This window comes from Strix aluco, chromosome 3 (genome assembly GCF_031877795.1).
Source record: "Strix aluco isolate bStrAlu1 chromosome 3, bStrAlu1.hap1, whole genome shotgun sequence".
Taxonomy (NCBI): domain Eukaryota; kingdom Metazoa; phylum Chordata; class Aves; order Strigiformes; family Strigidae; genus Strix; species Strix aluco.
The window spans coordinates 99,393,232-99,415,138 of NC_133933.1; the positions used below are offsets into that span (position 1 = coordinate 99,393,232).

Here is a 21,907-nt window from a genome sequence, read left to right on the forward strand (position 1 = left end):
GCATTTCATGTGTGTTGCGGCACCTGATGAATGCCTTTTTCGCGAAATAAAGACAGGTGGATTATTATGAAATTCTCATACACGAATGCTTTTTAAAAAGGAGCTCTCAAGCCCGGCTGATCCGTGGGAAAGCAGCAGGGCACGGAAAGGGGCAGATGCGGTCGGGCGGCGGGCGGGCAGGCCGGGCGGTCCGCGCTGCGCGCGCCGCGGGCCCCGGTGCCGCCGTCGGGGACAGGGGACGGGAGGGCGGTACCGACTGACAGTCACCGAAGAAAAACGAAGGGGACCGCCCAAAACGGCCGCCTTATTGACAACTTCTGACTTCTGCGGAGCTCCAAAACATTCCGCCGTTAAAAACACAAACAACAAACACGAAGCGAGCGGCTGCCCGCCGCTACGAGGGGTAAGTACTGGGCTAAGTGCTGGGGCTCGTACTCCTCCGTCTCCCCCGGCCCGGCCCGGCCCGGCCCGGCCCGGCAGGCGGCCGGCGCTGTCCCGGAGAGGGCGTCCCGGCCGCCGGCCGAAGTTGCCGCCGGCCGCGGTGCTAGCCGCGGAGGAAAGGAGCACCCCCCCCCCTCCCCGCTGCCGCTCGCCGGGCCCCGGCGCCGCCCCCCGAGGGCACCGAGCGCGGAGCTCCACGGGCCGCCGCCCCCTCCCCGCGGCGCCTGGGAGCGGCAGCCGGAGCGGGGCGGGGCGGGAGCCCCCCCGGCCCCCGCCCGCGGGGACCCTCCCTCCCGCCTCCCCGCCCTCCCCTCCCCGCCCCCGCGCACCGCCAGAGCCGCCCGGGGAAGCGGAGGAGAAGGAGCCGTCTCCCTAGAGCCCCCCCGCCGAGCCCCGGCCGCGACGGCGCGGCGCCCCCCGGCCCGGCCCGGCGATGCTGAGGGTGAAGGAGGAGGAGGAGGAGGAAGAGCGGCCGCTCGCGGAATAGAGGCGCGGCGGGAGCGGAGCCAGACACCTGCCCCGCCGGGCTGCCGCAGGGCACCGCGGGGCGCCCCGACCCGCCCCGCCGGCGGCCGCCCTCGCCCGCGGGAGGGAGCGCCGCCCCCCCCGGCCGCCGCCGCCCGGCCGCCCCGCGGAGGAGCGCGGGCGGGCGAGGAAGGGGCAGCCGGGCCGCCCCCCGCGGCCATGCGCTGAGCGCCGCCGCGCCCGTCCATGGGGCGGCGCTGAGGGGCGGCGCGGCGCGGCGGGAGGGCGCCGGGGGCAGGATGAAGTCGCTGCTCTTCAGCCGCTTCCTCCTGCTGCTGCCCTGGGTGCTCATCGTCATCATCGTGCTGGACATCGACAGCAGCCGGGCGCCGCTGCCCGCCCTGGCCCCCCGCGGCGGCGGCGGCGGCGGCGGGGGCGGTAGCGGGGGGGCCCGGGCGGCGGCGGGGCGGTCGCCCCCCGGGCGGCGGCCGGAGGCGGCGCTGCCCACCATCTATGCCATCACGCCCACCTACAGCCGCCCGGTGCAGAAGGCCGAGCTCACGCGCCTGGCCAACACCTTCCGGCAGGTGGCGCGGCTCCACTGGATCCTGGTGGAGGACGCGGCGGCGCGCAGCGAGCTGGTGAGCCGCTTCGTGGCGGGCGCCGGCCTGCCCTGCACGCACCTCCACGTCCCCACGCCGCGCCGCTACAAGCGGCCGGGGCTGCCCCGCGCCACCGAGCAGCGCAACGCCGGCCTGGCCTGGCTGCGGCAGCGGCACCAGCACCTGCCGCCCCCCCAGCCCGGGGTGCTCTTCTTCGCCGACGACGACAACACCTACAGTCTGGAGCTCTTCCAGGAGGTGCGTGCGGGGCGGGGGGCGCGCGCGGCCGCGACGCTCCATCGCCGGCCTCCCCTCAGGCACCCGACGCTTCCCGCCTCCCCTCGCCTCCCCTCAGGCACCTGCCGTTTCCCGCCTCTCGTCTCCCCTCAGGCGCCGGTCTCGTCCCCGCCCGCCGTTCCCGCCTCTCCTCGTCCCCTCAGGTGCCCGCTGCTTGCCCGTCCCGTCTCGCTGCGCGGGGCTGTGCCCCGTCCCCGCTTGGCGGCGCGACCGGTGCCCCTCACCCAAAACCCGGGCACGGTCCAGCCCGCTCCCCGGCGCGGACACCTTGCAGCGCCCCGTCCCTCAGCCGGGCTCTCCAGCGCTGCCTGCATGTGGACACCCCTCTCTTGATTTTAAGTTTCCTCCCCTCCACGCTCCCCACAACTTTTTACCGCTGTTTTCTCGCTTTCCTGCCGAGCCAGGCAAGTTTAGGGTTTATATAAGGGATCCTGTGGTTTTGTCAAAACTGGGGTGAGAAGTCCTCTTTGATATTTTTTTTTTTTTCAGGCTGCGTCCCTCTCCCTGTAGGGCAAACTCACATCAGGAGTGCCATCCTTCACAGTTTTTTCTTGGCGTGAATGAATTAATCCGGAGCCGGCTCCTTCACTTGGAGTTGCCAGTCTTTTTGAAGCATTTCACTCTTAAAAGCAGCAAATCGTTTGTGTAATGGCTAAACACCCTTTCAGGAGCCTCTTTTGTGAAGGGACCTGGTTTTGTCTTTATTGCAGCCCCTTGGTGAAGGGCTTTGCTCCTTTTCGGTGGGAATTGGCAAGCGCTCGGGGGGAGAGGGTATCCAGCTTTCTTTCTGGCTTCCCCCTGACAGGAAGGAGCGGTGTTTAATGAGTGGACATAAAACAGCAGAAGAACATGTACGTCTTCTGTGACAGCTAGAAGAGTAACCTTGGCAGGGAAACGAGGGAGGGAAACGGAAAAGTAGATTGGCAGCAGATAGGGAGCATACAGGACTCCAGACAAACTGTAGTCCGTGTCTTCCGCTGCTGGACAGTACTGTATTTAGTGGTGTTCCCCCGTATTCTGCAGTTTGGAAGCATCGTACTTCCTCCCATGCTTTAGTCAGGAGGTTAAAATGAACAGGATAAGCAGAAATGTGAAGCACGTGAAATTCCCTAGACCAAGTTATTTTGGAAATGCTTATGTTCGTTTGTGGTCAGATTCATAGTGCATCCCTCTCCACTCCCGGTAGGTGGGCAGGTGCGGGGTCCCCATTCAGCAGGGGTGCCCTACTTACTTTGCCCATTTGGCATTCAGCACTGAAGCTGCTAATTTGAAGACCTTTGCCTGGAGGCTAAACCTTTGTTGTAACTGCTTTTCCTAAAATCTCCTGGCTGTGCTTAGCGCATTATAATGCAGAGTAGTTCCAAGTACCCATCTTTGATGTGGTGGGAGTGTCCACCTCTGTTCGGGGATATAAAAGTAATCTGATTCAATCTTAGGGAGTCTGTAAACTGATACAGAAAATACATTTTGCCACAATGAGTAGTGTGGGGAAAAAGATATTTGTAGACGAATGTCTACTTTTTGGGGGGAGTGCAAACGTTAGGGACAAGCTAAAGGAACAGCATTGGCAGCCATATCCATTGAGTGACCCACAGCAACTGAAAGGGAGTCAGGTTTATTCTTTTACCATTTCCTGTATTCTTCTTCTAATTGCTGTGAATGGTGAAACAAAAAGGTACAAAATACCTCTCTAATCAGTTAGGAAATGCAGGAAAGCAAGGGGATAAATCAGTCTGAAGGGGTAACCTTGAAAATTGCAAGCACAAGGGGCAATCTGTGTTTCCTTTTGCTGGCAAGAATGGTAACCTCGGGCATGCAGCTCCGCAGTCCTGAGGCTTCTCTTTCACCAGGGTTCAGCTGCTGGGGAAGAGGTGTTTATTCTGAGCCCTGTGTTCGCAGGCAAGCACACATGCATGAAGGAGTTTTCTGTGTGACGTGTGGTGGTTGGAAAGCTCTATTACAGGAGCAGAGAAGGAGATTTTGCTCCAGTTACTGCTGCAAGTTCCCATGACCGTTTTCTGGGGTGACTAACAAGCTGTATGCAAGGTCTCTGGGACGCCTCTGGTAGTAACACGGGGAATGCCTTGTCAACCTGGCAAGGTTAACGGAAGTCCCTTGGCAGGCTTTGCCAACGGAATGTGCCTTTACCAGTGGGAGGTTGCGTTTGGAGAGAGACAGTAGTCTTGTTTTCAGTCGAGGCACTGCTTGAGAGTTGTGGGGTTTTTTTCTTGTTAAAAAAACTTCTCTGTCTTTATGGATTCTGGCTTGACAGCTCTGTAGTAAATCCCAATCTCTCCTTCAGGAATTGATTGATTTATGAGGGTAAACCATGCTCGTCTTCTCCAAGCATGAAGAGAACAGCTTCAGAACACATTGTGTGCAGTTGAAATCCAGTAGTAATTCCTGTCATGAAAGTGGTGGTAACGATACCTGAGAGGGAGTTTTTTTCAGTTGGTTACCTGCCAGGAACAGCTCTCCAGACCTGCAGTCACGTAATCCCAAAGGAGGTTTGATAAACTAGTCTGCTCACTGGGGAGGGTAGTATAAATGTAGAGGGACAAGACAGAAGCTCTGAATTCTGATCCTACCACCGTCCTGTGCTGTCTGGGTGACCTTCAGCATGTCACTGACACGGGCCCAGGGACATGCGGGTCCCAAACTGCCAGCAGCAACGTCTACTCATATCTGCCCCCAAGCAGTTGCATACATTTGCTGGCTTATGAAATAGTACGTCTGTGTTCTTTGTAATGGCTTTCTTCTGACTCAGAGTGGGTTTCAGTAACAGCAGTGAGGGCTTGGGGGGGGTGGGAACCAACACTAGTTAGGACCATAAAGCCAGCATGAGAGAAGCGTTGGCGTTAGGGGTGCATTTCGCTCGGAGGTCGAAAAAACGTTACTATGGAGCAGAAGACGTGCCAGGGAAGTGCATGTCAGTGAAGGATTATGTTTAAGGCAGCTTCTTTGCTGTGGGTTTCCCTAGTGCCCTTACAGAAGATGGAGCCTTTTTAACAACTCAAAATCAGCAAAGGCTTTACTGTGAGTGGACGTGTATAAACCGTAAAGACATGATCAAAAAGGAGCATGCTTTGACGTGAAATGCCATGGGATGCTTCTGAGAGCTTTTGATGAGGGAATTCTAATCTCTGTCCAAAGTACTCCTGTCTGGTACTTATAGGAATGAGTACTTACATTTGATACGGAGTGAGCTGGGCCCAATAGACCTGAGTGAAATGTGTTTCATGGAAATCAGGAAAAGAAAACCCCAGCTTACAGTAGTGCTTTGCTGAAAAATATTACTGTCTGTAGTAAATCTGGAACCCTCTGGTGCTGTTTATAATTTTTTTTTTTCCTAAAACATACAATGGCATGGAGGTGTATAGCTTAGTTTTGGCTAGCAAAACTACATCCTCAAAGTCAAACTGGGCAGGGTGTGAGCCGGTTTAGTTGTCCTTTGTAGAGTAAGGTGGAGGGCCTGTTTTGTCCTTCTGCTGCTACGGTGCTGAGTATCATCATTGGCTCAACGGAGCATTTTGTTAGGAAAGGCTCACCTTCCCTGGAAGGGCTTCGGGGAAAGGACTGATCTGTTCAGTGACTGTGAAATTCTTTAGAGTACTAACTGGGGCTGCAACAATGGTGAAGAAATATTTCCAGGAGTGGAGGTGTAGTTTTTAAGTTATTCTCAACTCTTTCCGCTTGAGAGTATAATGGTGGTCAGGTGAAAAATCATGCTTTTACTTTAATACCAGTGGTTCTGGCATATTGTATTTTGTTGTTTATCATTTTGGGATCCAGACCTCAAAAATAATTATACTTTTTCTGCTCAGGTGTGGTCTGCTCACCTGGAGGTGTCCATCTGCATCTCTCCATCAAGAACAACAGTCTGCTTTCTGAAAATACCTTTTATCAGTTGTACGTCAGCCTGCGTTTATAACAAAGCCACTGAGAGGCCTGAAATCCCAACTACTGTATTTGATATGCTTTACAGATGTTTCTACATGAATCATCATAACTTCTATTTTTTACTATAGGCTGTTCTTTTTGGAGTGACTCTGTTACAGTTTCTGTTGCATTTGTGCTTCATCTTATACCTGAATGCAAGTTATTGTAATATTGTGACTGATGCCTAGCAACTGCCAATTTCATATTTTCAGACTTCCAGAAAGAAAACCTTAGATAAAGCTGGCATTCCACCTTCATAGTGAGATTTTAAAAACAAGATTAGCCTAAGCACTGGAAACTGAAGACAGACATAGCTAAGTTCCACTTCCCTTAACTCTACACATCATTCACGTGTTTCTACATCTCAGGCGTTTTCTCTGCCCTTTCTGTATTTCGAGTAGTTGGCCAAAGACCACCACTTCCTTGGTCCATGTTTGGATATGTGCAGGTTGGAGGAATTAGTGCTGGAGGTCCCCTCTGCTGTTGATTGTGCAGACTCCCCTGAAACCTTTCAGGGTGAGGGGTGAACTGCTTAAGGAGTACAAAGAACTCCTTAAGTAAAGGTCTTCAACATGTGTGAGGAAGTGAGCTTGCTCACTGCCACCCCTAGCCCTTTGGTCATCGGTGTCTAAAATTCCATCGCAAGATTTGCTAGGCGCCTAGAGCATGCCAGTACAGCATATACCACTACCCTCTCGGAGTGCAAGTCAAGGATTTGCAGACCGGGGCTCCTTAGAGGAACCCACATTATAAGGTGTGGTCTGAAGACAGCCTTGCAGCATGGACTTCAAAGTAAATCACAGCATTAATTGTCATTTCCAAGGAAAAAAACCCCTAAACTTTTATTTAATAGCTTAGCAGTTAGCCCTGTTGCCCACTGAGTTGGGGACCAGAGTTCAATTTGCTGTAGCTGTTGCCTGCACGAGAATGCCCTGACTATGTTGGTAGCGTTGAAGCTGGAAAGGAGGTGGGAGGAAAGAGAGCTCAACCCCTTCTCCTGGAGTTGAGGTAGTCTTTAGAGGTTACTCAAGTTTCATGGAACCACAGAGAAGGTTGAGAATATGCTAGGTGAAGAGGAGAGTCAGCTGGGTCACTCTTCGCAGGAGTAAGTTAAACATCAAATTAAACAAAAATTCCCTCATATTTTGAAGGTATGCTATTGCTTATGTAGTGGCCTATATTGCCCAGGTAGGATCATCCTAAAATCAGCCAGATGGGAACAAAGATTCATGAAAAACAGAGAAAAAATAAGAAAGATTTTGCCTTGACTAAAGGGCATGACCTTCTCATTGAAGGTTAGGGCTGTCCAACTCTGGTAATGTTCATAGTGGCACTGTAGAGCAGAGGGCAAGTTGTGTGAGTGATTCAGACTGAAAACATTATCTTATGTCCCTGCTCTTCACTCTCCCAAAAGGTGCGTGTGAAGGTAGTGGATATTCTAATGGCCCTTAACAGTTTGTAGCCCAAAAACCCAAATCCTTGTTATTAAAAATAAAACAGAAATACTTGCAGGCATTGCACGTCACACTTCAGTTTTCCCATGATCATCTTTGTAAAATATTTTGAGAGCAATTCAAAAAAGACATTACAGAAGAGGTGAATATTTCCTATTTATTCTACCTTTGACTAGGGTGCTTGTTTGATAACTTTTACATAACTATCCTAATCTTTATACACTGTATTAAGCTAACTTCTGTGTATTTTTTAATGGATATATTTATGCAAAAGATTTAAAAGTAGCATAAGTGAATCTGTCTCCTAAAACATGAAGATCTTTTGTTGTACCTCTTGGAGATGGTTGGAAAAATCACATTTTTGCTATAGTCTTAAAAATAACATTCAGTACTCCAGACAGAATTAAACATTAGCTGGCAGTCATTAGTTATTTTCTTCATAATAAAAAAAGGATCTAAATATGAGTTAGCAGTGCATTAAATACCTTTCTAGTATATAAATGATTTAAGCATACATGACAGATTTTAAATGCACACTGACGTTCCCCTTGCATGTAGATGTATAATACCTGTGCTAAAGAGGCTGGATTAGAAAAGGCTGGTAGAGTAACAATGCAATAGTTTAAAAATGAGAGGGAAAGGGTGACCAAAAAAAGCTGTTTGAAACAGATTTATCCAAGCCAGGGACTCTGGGTTACAAAGTACCAAACACTGTTCGTTTCTGGCTTTGACAGCAGTCTTTGTTTACCCGTGAAACTGATACTGTTACTATGAGTTAATTACTAAGAGTCAGCAGCTCTTCAGAGGTTCAGTGAACACAACCTAGTAGAATAACAGAAAGTAGGATGAGAGAAAGAATTAGTAAGTAGAAGGGCCAAAAGGAAACATGAACAGCAAATGTTTTGGAAGTCTTCCCAATCCAGAGAAATTGGCTCTTAACCGCTTTACTTAAATTTAGTACAGTTTTCTCCTGTAGGGAAGCAATATTGATATTTGTGCCCAAGGATGCGGGTATAATTTAGAAGCATTAAACATTGTATCCGATATGTAAAATGTTGCTTGACAGAAGGGGGAATTAACCTGTCCTCCCTCTGCAAGCTTTCTAATAGTGAGGATGGTGAAGCACTACATCAGATCACCTGTGAGGGTTGCAGAGAAAGCTAGATCAGTGACTGACAATTTTTTGGATTTGTAGACCCTTTCTACAAGTTTTCCCATGGAGGCATACCCTTTTAAAAGTGAAGTTTACTGACAACAAACTTGCTTTTTGAAGTTACTCTAAGCGTCACAGTCCCTGAACCACAAAAGCTACTGGGACAGATTTTCTGTGCTCCAGTACCTCCTTGAAGCAGTGGTAAGTAGGGGCAGAAGCTCCATTTACTGCCTAGGTAAACGGGCATAGCATCGCTGAAGCTGAGCTATCCCTGACTTGTAGGGCAGTCATGTAAGTTTTGCTGAAGCAGAATTTGGCTTTAAATGACCTGTGAGTAATGCAGGATGCCTGTGTGAGAACTGATAGGGAACCTGGCTGTGCTCGTGCTTTAACCCCTAACACTTTCCCCTGTTGAAGAGTTGTAGTGAAGGAGCTCTAGATCCTGTCTTTGGTAATAATGAATCTGAATTTTGCATAGAAATCTGCTTGAGTCTCGCTGGGGTGGGGGGGTGCGAACCTGGATGATAACCTATAGCCTGACCAGTACAGATCACAAATTACACAGGGGTTGAAGTGACAGAGAACAGGGGGAGAAAAAAAGCTTACTCTGTGTGGCAGCCAGGTTTGCATTTGCAGAGATCTTTGAATCCTGAATAGAAACTCATTAACATCATGCTGCAAAAACACTAGGATGGTTGTGCCAGTCTGGAAGCCTTTTCACTGTAGCAAGTATGGCCATGTTTCCTCCTGTCTGTCATTTGCCTTCATTCCCCTTGGGCTTTTACATTTTATTACTGGCTTGGTATCTTCCCTATCCATCAGTCCGGTGCATCCCATTAAGCAGCTTTTCTTGATTGACTAATGAGATGCTATTTTTGGCAATGCTTTTATCCCTGTCTTTTATTGCTCAGCTACATTTTCTGCATTTTCACTTGTTATTCTTTAGTGGTTTCTCTATTGCTGCTGTATTTACTGTTCTATGCCCATCACCTCACTGGGATCTCTTTGGTCTGTTGTTACTCCTCTCTCCTTGCCAGTTGTGTCCCCACCACTTCATTCGGGTTTGTTCTACCATCTCACAGAGTCCTTTTCTCATCTTCCCCCATCCAGTACATCACTCTCCCCCTATACCCAAGACCTCCTTTCAAATAATCTAAAAGTAAATAGAGGACAAATGCATTTCCAGAGGGAGATTCATCCTACCTTAAGATAGCTGTCTAAGCCAGGCAGGGTGAATCACGTCAGTAGGTTCCTATCTCTGTTCATTAACTATTGAAGTCTAACTAGGATAGACCAGATGCTAACTTACAGACAGTTAAGTGTGAGTAAGATGAATACCATTCACGTAAGCTACTAGAACTTATAATGCTGAGTATTAAGACAGCATGTGCTACCGCACATTAAAATGACAGATAGAAGAGTAATTTAGGAGGCTGTTTGTAAGTTATAGGATTTTGGCAGTTGTTTAACCCACAGCAATAAAGCTATTTAGAATGAACATGTTTTTGAATCACCTTTTTGTGTCCCGGTGATTAGCAGCATCAAATTCCAGATGCAAGCTGGCCTTTTAATCCATGTAATAGCTTTCTCCCCATCATACATAATACAGCCTTAACACATCAGTATGTTAACTGCAGTAATGCTATTCTCAGAAGATTAGAAGAAATATTCCTACTTTCATCTGCCTAGCGTATCCTGAGGCTGTAAGGTATTTCAGAATTAGCATAAATACTGGTCTAGATGTGTTCTTTCAGCTTTTACTTAAAGGGATTGCTGTATTCTTGACACCTGCTTATTTCATTCTCCAAAAATGTAACCTGTGAGAATAAAGAAAGTAACGCAAGGACAAAATAAAGAGCTCTGTAACGGGTTACTTACTTCCTTCTGATGCATGGTGGCTTTACTGACTTAACTCGTAGACACAGAGATGGACCCAAGACTGTAGTAATTAAAACTTCTTGGGTGATTTCATGCTGGTTTCCTGAGGTCAGTGAGATACTTTTCATTGACAAGATTTTCCTACACATTGTATAGGTAAAGTATTAATGTAAATCAGTCCGGTTCTGCTAGCATAAATGCTGTGGCTGCTGTTGACCCAATTCAGAAGTCTCGTGTGATCTGGCTCAGTTTGCAGTACAGCTGCCCAAATGCTTACCGTGAGGAGAGGCAGGGTCTGGGCTTACCAGGCACTAGCTACTCTCTTGTAGTTATAGCGTGCCTGCCCTTGTCTTGCGGCATTTTATGTTTACCATGGGTGCAGGCAGTTGGCACAGAGTAAATCAGTACCCTAGTAATTGGTTCAGGTATCCATACCCTCCAGTAGGTATTAATGGCAACACAAAAAAGTTAGTGGGCATCTGTGTTCCTCCTGTGCTTAATACTGGTGTAGCGGAGTTGGGTGTACATGGCTTGATAGTGCCCTTGGAAACCTATTGTAAACGTGCCTGTGTAGACAAGCCCAGCAGGATGATGCCCTGTGTTTGGATGTTAATATAAAATTGTGAAATAGATGTATCATTAAAACCAGAGCTAAAAAATCTTCGTGAGGCTTGACTGATTTCCATATCCAAGTAGTTAGTTGCTAACTGTATTTCCTCAATGGAGGAGTGGGAGAGGTTGGAAAAATAATCTTAAGCAGGGAGAACAGTTACAGACAAACACATTTCACAATATAACAATAACCTGTAGAGATTCATGGTAGTCTCTCACTGGCAATTCGACAGTCAGTGGTTTGGACAGAATCCTTGTCATGAGGAACCTGTATATTGCCAATTGTATACGTAGCCGGTTCTTACACAGTATGGGCTGCTGCTACCGAGCGAGAAGGTCTGACTTGCTGCAACAGTTATTAGGGTGGAAGTGAGAAAATTTTGCTAAACAAATTTAAAGATACACACAGGACTGGAGGGAGAGAAGGTACATGCCTCTCTTCTGTGTGTACATACATATTTGTGGATTTTAAAATATGTATTTTATGCCTTCCCTATGTGAAAGTTCTCCTAAGAATCTGCTAATATTTCTAGCTTAGAATGTGAACCATAGTGACATGACGTCTTTGTTTTTTCTGGTGCATCTTCTGGGAGTCTAGATGATACGCATGATAAATCTTTCACCTTGGCAGAAAGAGAGGGAAGTGTTTAATATTTAACCAAGGTTGTCTTTTACTTCAGCATCTATCGATAGGGGACTGCAGTTACAAATATGTAAAACTGTGTTTGCTTTTGCTAAGAGGAGTGCTTAGAAGCAGAAAGGGATAACCTTTCCTTAAGGAATAGGCCTCAACTACAACGGAAGGCAAGAGATTGTTTTAAAAGTCGATCAAATTAAGCCCACCTTACAGTGAAATAGTTTAATACTTGCTTAAATAGGACCATATTTAAGCACAGTAGTTAAAACAGTGACTTTTGAACAAGTGTGGTTAAGCTGTGCAAGTTGCTGTATCCGCGCACTCATCATCTTGAGTTCTCACACCAGACTGTCAGTGATTTTCCCATAGGGAGCAGCATGTCAGGGTTCATGTCATGTTATCTTCTGTTTACTGAAGAAAAAGGTCTACTAACCGGTGAATGGAATTCACTGACTCGCAGTCATGCAACGCTTTTTGCTAGAGCTTCCTCTGGGTTAGATGAGTACCACTTTCCAGAATTGCATTTAGTTACATTTACACCATTGGGAAAAACTCCTGTTACTGATGGCAAACTAGCAGAAGCATCCTGCCTGACCTGCTTTCTATCCTTCTCAGAAACTTAGCAGAGTTTTTCAAGAGGAAAAAGTAGAAGGTAAAAAGGCTTAGCCCAAACTTAAATCTTTTTTTGTGAGCTTTTAATAGATCTGAGCTGCATCTATTGTACAAATCTGGGATGTTGCAGGTAGGGGAAGATTTGTATGTCACAATTTCCTGTACTCAGTGTAGTTGTTACCAGTCTCAAATTAATTGTACTTGTCTTGATGAAGTGTGTATTTGTTAATCATTATTATAATATCCTCTCTTGCTGGGCTTGTACAATACCTCAGCAATCTACGAAAATAAGCCTACTGCAAGAATGCTATAGTCTTGCAGATAAAAAAGATCTGCTACACCTTTGAAAACCCAAATAAACAAGAAAACACTGTTTTTTCATGGCTTTTAGAATTTTTGTTATAAAAAATAATATGAATAGGGTATTTTCAGTAGAATTGAGGTGCCTATGGGCTAGAGAGCTGGAGATTTCACAGAAAACGAGTGGGCACATGCAGCTTTCAAAGACTCACTCTGTGGGGCTGAAATCTGTAAGCTAGAATTGCTTTTAAATACCTAGTCTTGATGATTAATGTGTAGGCCTTCCACCAACACTTACAGAAAAAGCCTACTAGGAAAGTGTGCATGCAGTCACGCTGTGCCCGCCTCTTGCAGATGCGCACAACCCGCAAAGTGTCGGTATGGCCCGTGGGACTGGTAGGAGGACGACGGTATGAGCGCCCAGTCGTGGAAAACGGCAAAGTTGTTGGCTGGTACACTGGCTGGAGAGCTGACAGGCCCTTCGCTATTGACATGGCAGGCAAGTACCAAGTTTCATGATACATGAATGTTTCTAACTGTTCTTCCATTTTTTATGAGTGGGACAGAAACATGTCTCAGCATAAGCAGCTTTTAAAACTTGTGAAGTGCAGCCACTGTATGTAGCCCTTTAGCACTAAATATCCTGGAAGTCTTAGCTTGCACATCTCATCTAATTAAGTTGCTGCTTGGTGATATCTGAACTTACTTTCACTTGTTTTTAATTTTATGCAGCAACTTGTTTTTTGTGTTGTATAAATGTTTTTATGTTGTATAAATTGTTTGTCTGAAACAAAGAAATTGTAAATTAATTCATCCAGTTAATTTTTGCAAGGAGCCCCTGCCTTTCCTTGTATCATCAATCTATACCAGGCAGTATAAATGCAGACCCTTCTTAGATCTCATGTTGTAAAATGCTACTTTATAATTAAATTATTCATTTTTTTATTGGTTATTTGGAATGATGGTGGTAACTGTAGATGGCTATAGTCTGAAACACTGACATGAGGGAAAAACAGCTCCATTAGGAGCATTACCTGCTCGTACTTTTACTGAAGTCATGGAAGGGAGAGTTATAGGGACAAAGATACAAACGTGGAGAGTATAGGAAGTTATTGTGGATCCACAAACAAGGAGTTACTACTTTTATTAGTCTTCAAAAAATAACTGAAGAAATTAAATTATATTTTTAATTTCAGCAAGGAGAGAAATGGATGCTGTGTAGGCTGGTAAAAAATTGTGTTAAGTTTGCATCTTCATTCCCCTCAGGAATATGATGGAAGGGCACAGGCAAAGAACAGAACCTGTAAATCCAGAACTGCATAGGTATCTGAACAGGGGCAGTCTGTAGGATGCGTGTTAACACTCAGTTTTCTACTTTTGCCCCCTGCCCCCCGAATCCCCAACATGCCCCTGGGGACTTGGAGGACTTGTTAGCAAACCGAAGTTCATGCTGTAGTATGTCACTGGCAATCCTCCATCTGCTGGCACCAAATATACAAGCAACTTAGGTTATACCATATACTGCACATAAGGAAGATCAAGGATCTCTTGAAAATATAGCCTGGAAAAAAAAAACCCAGGTGCATATATTAAACTGCTCAGCTGTCTACAGCTGTTTATAATTAATGTTCTGATTCCTAAGACAGGGTAAGGAGCCTCTCTTTGGTTTACAGAACTATCTTTTCATAGTGATTTTCACAAGCATTTGGCCATGAGGCTGGGTGTGAAAAGAATGACTGCTTAAAAAATTTGGGACCACTGGTTTAACTTGTGGTTGTTCAGAGGAAGCGCATCCCCGCTTTTAAGCACATAAACTTCTTATTCTGGACGCCAAAATACAGGGCCAAATTCAAATCTACTGCAAGTGGAGACAGGCCCTGCTGATTTCATTGGGATCAGCTCAAAGACCCTACCTGGCCAACTTCCCTTGATGCTTCTTTGAAATGTACTCACACACAGCAATCACATTAGATCAGTTCAGTAAACATTGGTTATTTCTTTTGGGAAGTTTGTGGTTGACACTGCTCTTCTCCAATGCTAAATTGCATTCAGAAAGCAGAGAGCTGTTGCCTGTGTTGCTTCTGGTCTGGCAACCAACACACCATATGAATTAGTTCTGGTGTTTTTTAAGTTCCACCTCAGTTTCAACTGTAGGTGCGTTCTTAGAGGTTGACACAGACTTCCTTACTGTCAGGGAAGAAAAGTAAGAGAGAATTGGGTGTTGTAAGTAAAAAGTGACATACCTTCTGAGGTAGGCACTGTGTTGTTTATTATAGACACAATTTAAAATCTCCTATATTAAATGATGCTGTTAGTGATTTACTTCTGACTTGTTCCCAGTGCCAGAGGTTTTGACCACCCCTGAGAACAAGTTAGATTGTGATTCTCCTAATGTCAAGTTTGTTCAAGGAAAACAGATGCATGCTTTACATTAGCATTCCAGGAGCTACTTCAGTCATAGAGATTAATCCATGCCTGTCAATCACTGGGCAAGCAGATTTTGGACTTGTGGTCCAGAGCTCATCCACTGTGCCCTAATTTCCTCCACTAGGGCCTGAGGAAGCACCTTTTTTTTTTTTTTTGGATTTCACTGTAGTTATGAGATCTTTAGTAAATCTCATCTTTCTTATGGTTCTCTGAGAAAAAAAAGTAAGTCTATTACTGACACTGCAAAGCATGGCATGTTTTGTCTGAAAGAGCCACTGCTGGAAATCACAAGTACAAACAAAAAAATTTTGAGTGGCTATGGCAGTTGCCACACTCAAAGCCACCTCCCAACCACCCCTCCATCAAAGGGTAACAACTATTTTAAATGTTCAGTTTAAAATCGAGAGCCTCTTATATGGTGAGTTAACTGTCAGCAGATGCCTTTGTTCTGAACTACAAGAACTCCTGGTTGAGCATCCCTGCCTTATTGCAACCCAAATAATACGTCACAGGGAGAAGATAACTTGAAAAAAGCAGACCCCCAAGCCATGGCATGTTCAACAAGCCAAAGGTACTACCCTGAACTGTGTGGAAACCAGTGTATCCATTTCAACATCGGCACTGAGCATTAGCATTTATACACTCCGGAAATGATAAACACTTCCAGTTTCTAGCTTGCCTTCGGCTACTCTCCTATCTAGAGTATTCTGGAAGCAAAGGCATTAATCACAGAAAAAAAAATCTGTAAAGACCAGCTCAGTCTAACTGGATGAAGAAGAATGGTTCTGCCTTTTAACAGAAGCCATTGATCTAACACAAGTCAAGGTGTGAATTAACAGAAACAGCTTCTGTAGAAAGAAGCACAGATGTAATCTTTGTCATGTCTCCCAGGTATCTTGTCCTCCAACAAATTAATTCTTATCTAGGTAGCTCTTCAGCCAATTAGATTCAATTTACAGCCTTTTATTAAAACACAAAAAAACCAAAACACCTTTTCACACTCCAGTTATGAAACTGTCCTGTGGCATTTCATGTGAACTTACGCCAATACGACCTTGTAGGAATAATGATCACGTAAAAGAACTGTATGAGTGTAGCACTGTTCAGTTATGCTACGCTGGAGACAGTAATCCCAGATTAATACCTGTTTGGGGATAGAGTTCAAAGTAACAGTGTGTTTTCATCTATTACCACAGGATTGTTATCTACTGAGTAAAATAACTAGCACTAGTCTGGTCAAAACCTGAGCCATTTCCTCTCTTTTTGATGCCAAAATGATCCACCTGTGATAAAAAGTCAACTGAAAGTTGTCACTAGAAAATGTAGTCTGTCTGATCTATCTACATAAATACAAAATGTCATACATGTGAAATTAAAGCAGTTATAAAGCAGAGCTGAAGAACCAGAGAGCCAGGAGATAAGTCTCCTTGAAATATTTTACCTCTTCAAGTTGCTGCTTTATTGGACATTTTAAGAAGCAAAGACTGCATGGCTACTGATCAAGGACACAAACCTCAGGCCACAGGCTAGTCAGTGCACAGTAGTCCATGTCCTTGCCACGTACAACACTCAGTTTAATAATCTGACTTGTATTTGATGCCTGAAAACACAGGGGATTTTTGATAGTGCCCTAAAATGGCGGTTTGCAATAGCAAGGACACGTGTTGCACGCAGGGGGCATGGCACATCCGAAGATCTGTGCGTAGGAAAAATCCACCCTCAGAACTGAATCCAATTTTCTCAACAGGGGAGCAAACTTGGCAATAAGACAACATAGGAGAAATTAACGTATGGATAAGTATGGGCTATGGGGGCTGGGGAGCCAAGCTGAGACACACAAAGATCAGCAGAAAATGTGTGTGTGTCTTCTGCTTAGAATGGGATTCCTGCTCCACTCTAAAAACTAGGACACTACATTAATTTTGGTGTTCACTTCATTTTCTCCTTTATGGATGACCAGCTTAAATCTTACAAATTAAATCTTAAATCTTTTTTAAAAGAAACAGCAGTGCACACAGCTGATCAGGGCTCCAACAGTGCTTTCCCTTGCAAAGCAAATATGGGGGTGGGGGGGTGGGGGGGGCCACAAAATATCAGCCACACTAATGCCCAGTTGCACCAAAAATGTATAGTTTGTTGTAACTGAGGAAAAAAAACAAAACAACCCTAACCAAAAATACTGAAGCAGGCGAATTTGTTCATCAGTGATAAGTCCATAGTTATCTTTCAAGGTGCAGAAAGCTGGCTGTGTGCACTGCAGCTTTCTCTTGCTGAGGGAGTTTAAACTCAACTCAGCTCTTCACAAATTATTACAGCACTGGGCTGGCGCCCACCCTGCGCTCCTGCATAGCCTGGCTACAAGTCGTAGGAAGCAACAAAAGCCTGTAGCCTGCTGAAGACAAACCCCTACCTGGGAAGAAAAGTCCCAGCTGCCATTCTTTTGCCTGGTACTGCTTGCCTAAACCCTGCAGCTGCAGCAGAGAACAGCTGGATCCCAGCACTGCTGTTAGCAGGTGGTGCAGTCCGCAGAGCAGGAGCCACAAAGCTTATCCGCAGGGAGTGAGGACAGGCTACAGCCAAAGCCTCACACCTCCTGCAAGTCTTTTATTCACTAGAGTACTCAGCAAGGTGTGGATAAGCCCTTTCCATCCATACACCTACTCTTTATCTTAGGCAGGATATAATGTGTAAAGTAAATGTGTTTTCTTCAACCGTGTCTGTCAGTGAACTGGCACCTCAGTTTACATCCAACCCCTAGTCTTCATCTGCAGTGTCCAAATCTTTATTTAAAAAAAACCCCAAACAAACCACTTTGTAGTGTCTTCCTGTGCTTCGCTACAAGCAAAAGCACAATAGTTAAGATAAAAAAGTGTGGTTTCAGTGTGCCTTCTTCACATGTGATACAGTAATTACCTCCTTATATTTTCCTGTTTAAAAGGCTCCCATAAAAACCACAGCTACTTTCAAGGAAAATACAGTAGCAAGGTAATTCTAGTAAAAAAGGACAGATTTATATGCCATTAGAGAAAGTTATACTCATTTTTAAATGAGAAAATTTTAATACTGGCTTTAGAATTAAATGTTCTTGTAGTTTTCCAGAACAGATGTCAAAAATGTTACTTCTGCTGTTATAAAGGGACAGCTGGAACCACTCTGAACTGACAAAAAAAGGATTCTTTTGATAGGCCGGGCAATTAGACATAAGGAGATACAAATGTAATTTTTCTTTACAAGTATATCAGTGGAGTTTTGAGTCATACTTAAAGAAGGATACATGCACCTGAACCTTGCTGAATGAGAACTGGAGAGTTCTATAAATAATGGCAAATTGGAGATTCATGAGAGCTGCTTCAGAGAGGGTGAGTTTGTTTAAACTAGTGATTTCTCAGTTTGCAGTCTCCCTGATGTACGCTGTTAGAGGAATGCAATGCAAAGAGGGCATGTGCACCCATGCAGCCCTTTCAGCCGTGCTGCCACAGACTGTCTTGCAGATCACCAGTGATGATTCACAAGTCCACAATAAGTACACTGTAAGGCAAAATATTAATATGACTTGTCTTTTGTCAACAATAGTTAAAACTCTCTAAAGACCACAGTTGTTACATCCAAGTAATATATTTTAAGCTTTTTTTCTGACTTTCATCTTTAAACCTTAAGTTTTTGTACAGTATAAATTTAATACATTTTATTTTACTTAAAATTCAGTTTTATTGCTTAATTAAAAGTAGAAAGGAATGATAGTCCGAGATCTTAGCAACAGCTGACTTTTCGGGCAAAAGCCGTTATTTTCTACATGATGGGAACTTGATTAAACATGTTGAAAATATGGTGCAATTAAAAAAACATGATTGCACCTTCAGGGCAAAACAAAACAATGTAGAATGTACAAACCTACCACATATTGTCTATCCATATAATCAAATTTACACATTTTTAAGAAGAACATGGGAGATTTCTAGGCTTAAGTGTAACTTGCAAAAAATGTAAAGCCTGAAGGTTTTTCTTAACACTTTTTTCCCTCCCTCTCTCCAAGGATTTGCTGTGAGTCTTCAGGTGATTCTGTCGCATCCGAAAGCCGTATTCAAGCGTCGTGGTTCTCAACCAGGAATGCAAGAATCTGATTTTCTGAAACAGATAACAACAGTGGAGGAACTGGAGCCAAAAGCAAACAACTGCACAAAGGTACCGATTTCCACACTTACTAAAATGCTTTCATATCGTCTCTGTGGATGACTGTACTAACACAAATGGTATTTTCTAGGTTCTTGTATGGCACACACGAACCGAAAAAGTAAATCTAGCTAATGAGCCAAAATACCATCTGGACACAGTCAATATTGAGGTATGATCTGGAGACACAGCTGCACAGGAGGCACAGTACAATGGATGTGTCAGAAGGGGTTCAAATTCAGCCAGTTAAGAGAGTCTACGTCTGCGTGAGACCTTGTACTAGTCATCTGACGGACTTCTGTGGAAACAAAAGGAAGCTGTCAGAAACTCTGATCAGCAAATCAGGCGGCTGTGCTTTGTTCTAACTCGTTTGCATGCATTTCTGAACTCTCATCTTAATAAACTGACACTTACCTTTGTTTTAAGGCTGTTTCCACATAGTAAAAGCAATCAAAGAGAAACATGGCTGCAATGGAGTGTTTTCCAAATCATCATTTATGTATATACTTTTTGTATTTATCCAGCTTAATGGTGTAATTATAAACTGATTTAACTCACAAACTGTTGATCTAAATATTTACATAGATGGACCCTCCACACTGAACATGTTTTCCTTCATTAAAAGTAGACTTCTTAAACAAATAGCGGTCAAATAGGTCATACAATAATGAAATAAAAACCCACAATCATTTATGGATTTATCCTTTTAATATAGGGAAATAACATTTTATCATTACGAGGCACCATAAAATGTAAACACAATCACTGTCATAAACCTGGATATCTCTGCAAGGAAAACCAGATCTCTTCACACCGAGTTACCTTGTATACGTATTGTGCTGCGAGTTCTCAGCATAATGCTGTGTGCGTGCCTCGTGAGCCAGATTGGATGCTTTATCACCGGAAACTCGGATGGATCAAATGCTCATTTTTAAAAGAATAAACTATTGATTCGTAGAATTACAGTAACATCCAGGTTTATCTTTCTTTCAATAACCGTATTCCCTGTTATGCACACCATAATAACATCACAGTGAAATGTATGATGAAACAAAATTTGTTTGATACACTAGAAAACATTGCTCAGTGATACATTTACATTCTATTTATATATGATTAAACATTTGTTCATACAGTACCTTCTACAGGATTACTGGGTAATTTGGGGGGGTCAGGGTTCATATTTTTGGATATTACTAACATGATAGCTACATCCCTTATATGCAAACATTTGATCTAGAATTTTGAGGGAAAAAAATCAGTATGTGGTTGTTAAGCAGCTTCTTAAATAGATGGTCTATGAAATCATATGCATTGTATGGAAACGCTGCCAATGATGTATAAATGTATTCTTGATCTGCTTTCCACTACATCAAATTTAAATCAATATAGACCACAACACGGTCAGTCAGTTATATTCTTAATCAGAACAGCTGGGGAAAAAGAAAAAGAATATGTACATGGAAGGAACAGTGAAAGTAAATGCCTTTGAACAAGGAATGTTGGGTGGCTGTTCGGGGCGAGACTTCTGTTGCGACTTTCATTTCCACAGTTGTGTGCTGAGAGTCTGACCAGAGGAGCTCCCAGTCCACCCCGCCGCTGTGCTAGGGGGCTGCCCAAAGCCCATCACGTTGCTGGAACTGCTGAGATTCATTCCAGCCATCTGCTGGTTCATCTGTGAAGCACACACAGGAGCCGGGTTAGCACTGGCACAACACCCTGCCGGCCAAATTGCAGACAGCTCCCAGCTAGCAACCCAGTTAGAGTACATTCCCCTAACAGTAATACTTCTCCTTAAGTAAAAATATTGACCCGATGTAAGTTTCTAAGCATTTCCCAAGACAACAGCTTTTCCAGAACCATTCAATCACCATTATACATCAGCTGACTGGCTGTAGCACTCGGTCTGTACGTCAATCTGTACGATCACCCCGCTAGTGAATTTACCGAGCGTGGGGCAAAGGAGTCCGATGTGTCTCAGCTGCTGAGAGCTTGCTTTCAGAGCTAACCCACAAAATTGTGGCAGCTGCCATAAAGAAACACCAAAGCAAGTAACGGAACCTTCTCTACATCTGCAGCTCCAGGCATTTTGTGTTCCAGCAACACTTCTTTGGAGACCTCAAAATCTTTAATACACAAGCTTTTATAGAAATTGTCCATTGAGGTGGCAATCAACAAAGAATGAGGCAGATTTATAAACTTGAGCATTTTCTAAATCTAACCATTCTTGCTGAAGAATCTACTCAAGATACCATAATTTCTTAAAAACAAGTGAAATCATTCACTTGAAATTAAAGAAGACATCTAGTTAAATGTGGGAAAGTTCGAAATTCAGCACATTCACTTCAGTGACCGTGAAAAAATATTTCTACTTTCTACAAATACTAACTGATCACTAATTTTCAGTGCTCAATGTAAAAACGTTCTTCAGGTTACTCTCCCTTCCCTCCTCAAAAATGAACACTTACTGAGAAGCCAAACACCTAGCTGTACAGAGTGAGGATGGCCCCTCTTGTGAGTCTGAGAGCAAAAGAGCATTTGGAGCCATTAAATCAGAGCCGATGAATAGGGAAGGACGTTGGATAAGCAACATGAGAATCAAGTTAGAGACAGCATTAGGTAAAAATCAGAGTTCATGTACACATGAGCAAAGAATGCCAGTTTGCAAAATGAAAATGGAACACTGGTGGAAAAAAAATTGTTAAATAAATTACAAACTAGTAATTCAGGGTAAAATTCAGTACTGTGTGCTATCACATGTGTATCTGCAAAACCAACCCATCACTGAACGTGGAAATTAAAAATGCTGACGAAAACATGCTTTACCTAGTTGTTAATCTCTCCGGGAACAGAATTCTTAAGCAGCAGACTATATAAAGCGTGCTATTCTGGTAAGTAAAGCAAGCTCTCCCCCTTTCAA

General features: G+C 44.5%; 2 protein-coding genes across 9 annotated transcripts in view; one reads left to right on the top strand and one right to left on the bottom strand.

The window, feature by feature from the left end:
- Positions 1-325: 325 nt before the first annotated feature.
- Positions 326-19,952, top strand: B3GAT2 (beta-1,3-glucuronyltransferase 2). Of its 3 annotated transcripts, none has more exons than XM_074819811.1 (4): positions 326-403; positions 12,745-12,889; positions 18,851-18,999; positions 19,079-19,952. In XM_074819811.1, the coding sequence occupies exons 2-4, from the start codon at positions 12,745-12,747 to the stop codon at positions 19,163-19,165; spliced, it is 381 nt and encodes a 126-aa protein (XP_074675912.1). In that variant the 5' UTR covers positions 326-403; the 3' UTR covers positions 19,166-19,952. The 3 variants fall into 3 exon arrangements, with proteins under 3 accessions (XP_074675912.1, XP_074675910.1, XP_074675911.1); XM_074819809.1 differs by lacking the exon at positions 326-403 and adding an exon at positions 1,206-1,766; XM_074819810.1 differs by lacking the exon at positions 326-403 and adding an exon at positions 1,206-1,547.
- The window catches only part of SMAP1 (small ArfGAP 1), a 101,960-nt gene continuing 99,205 nt past the window's right edge, over positions 19,153-21,907 (bottom strand). For 5 of the 6 annotated variants that reach the window (XM_074819807.1, XM_074819806.1, XM_074819805.1 and 2 more), the window contains one exon: positions 19,677-20,662. In XM_074819807.1, coding sequence (XP_074675908.1) covers positions 20,528-20,662 — 135 coding nt within the window. In that variant the 3' untranslated portion in view covers positions 19,677-20,527. Of the gene's footprint in view, positions 19,286-19,676; positions 20,663-21,907 lie in introns of those variants that run through there. The other variant, XR_012622646.1, reaches the window with a different exon arrangement.

Bases quoted from the DNA above. Each gene is read 5' to 3' on its own strand.
- B3GAT2 (XM_074819809.1), top strand. From the start codon at position 1,206: ATGAAGTCGCTGCTCTTCAGCCGCTTCCTCCTGCTGCTGCCCTGGGTG. The intron at 1,767-12,744 runs GTGCGTGCGGGG...CGCCTCTTGCAG, and splicing joins GTCTGGAGCTCTTCCAGGAG to ATGCGCACAACCCGCAAAGT. The intron at 12,890-18,850 runs GCAAGTACCAAG...CCTCTCTCCAAG, and splicing joins CTTCGCTATTGACATGGCAG to GATTTGCTGTGAGTCTTCAG.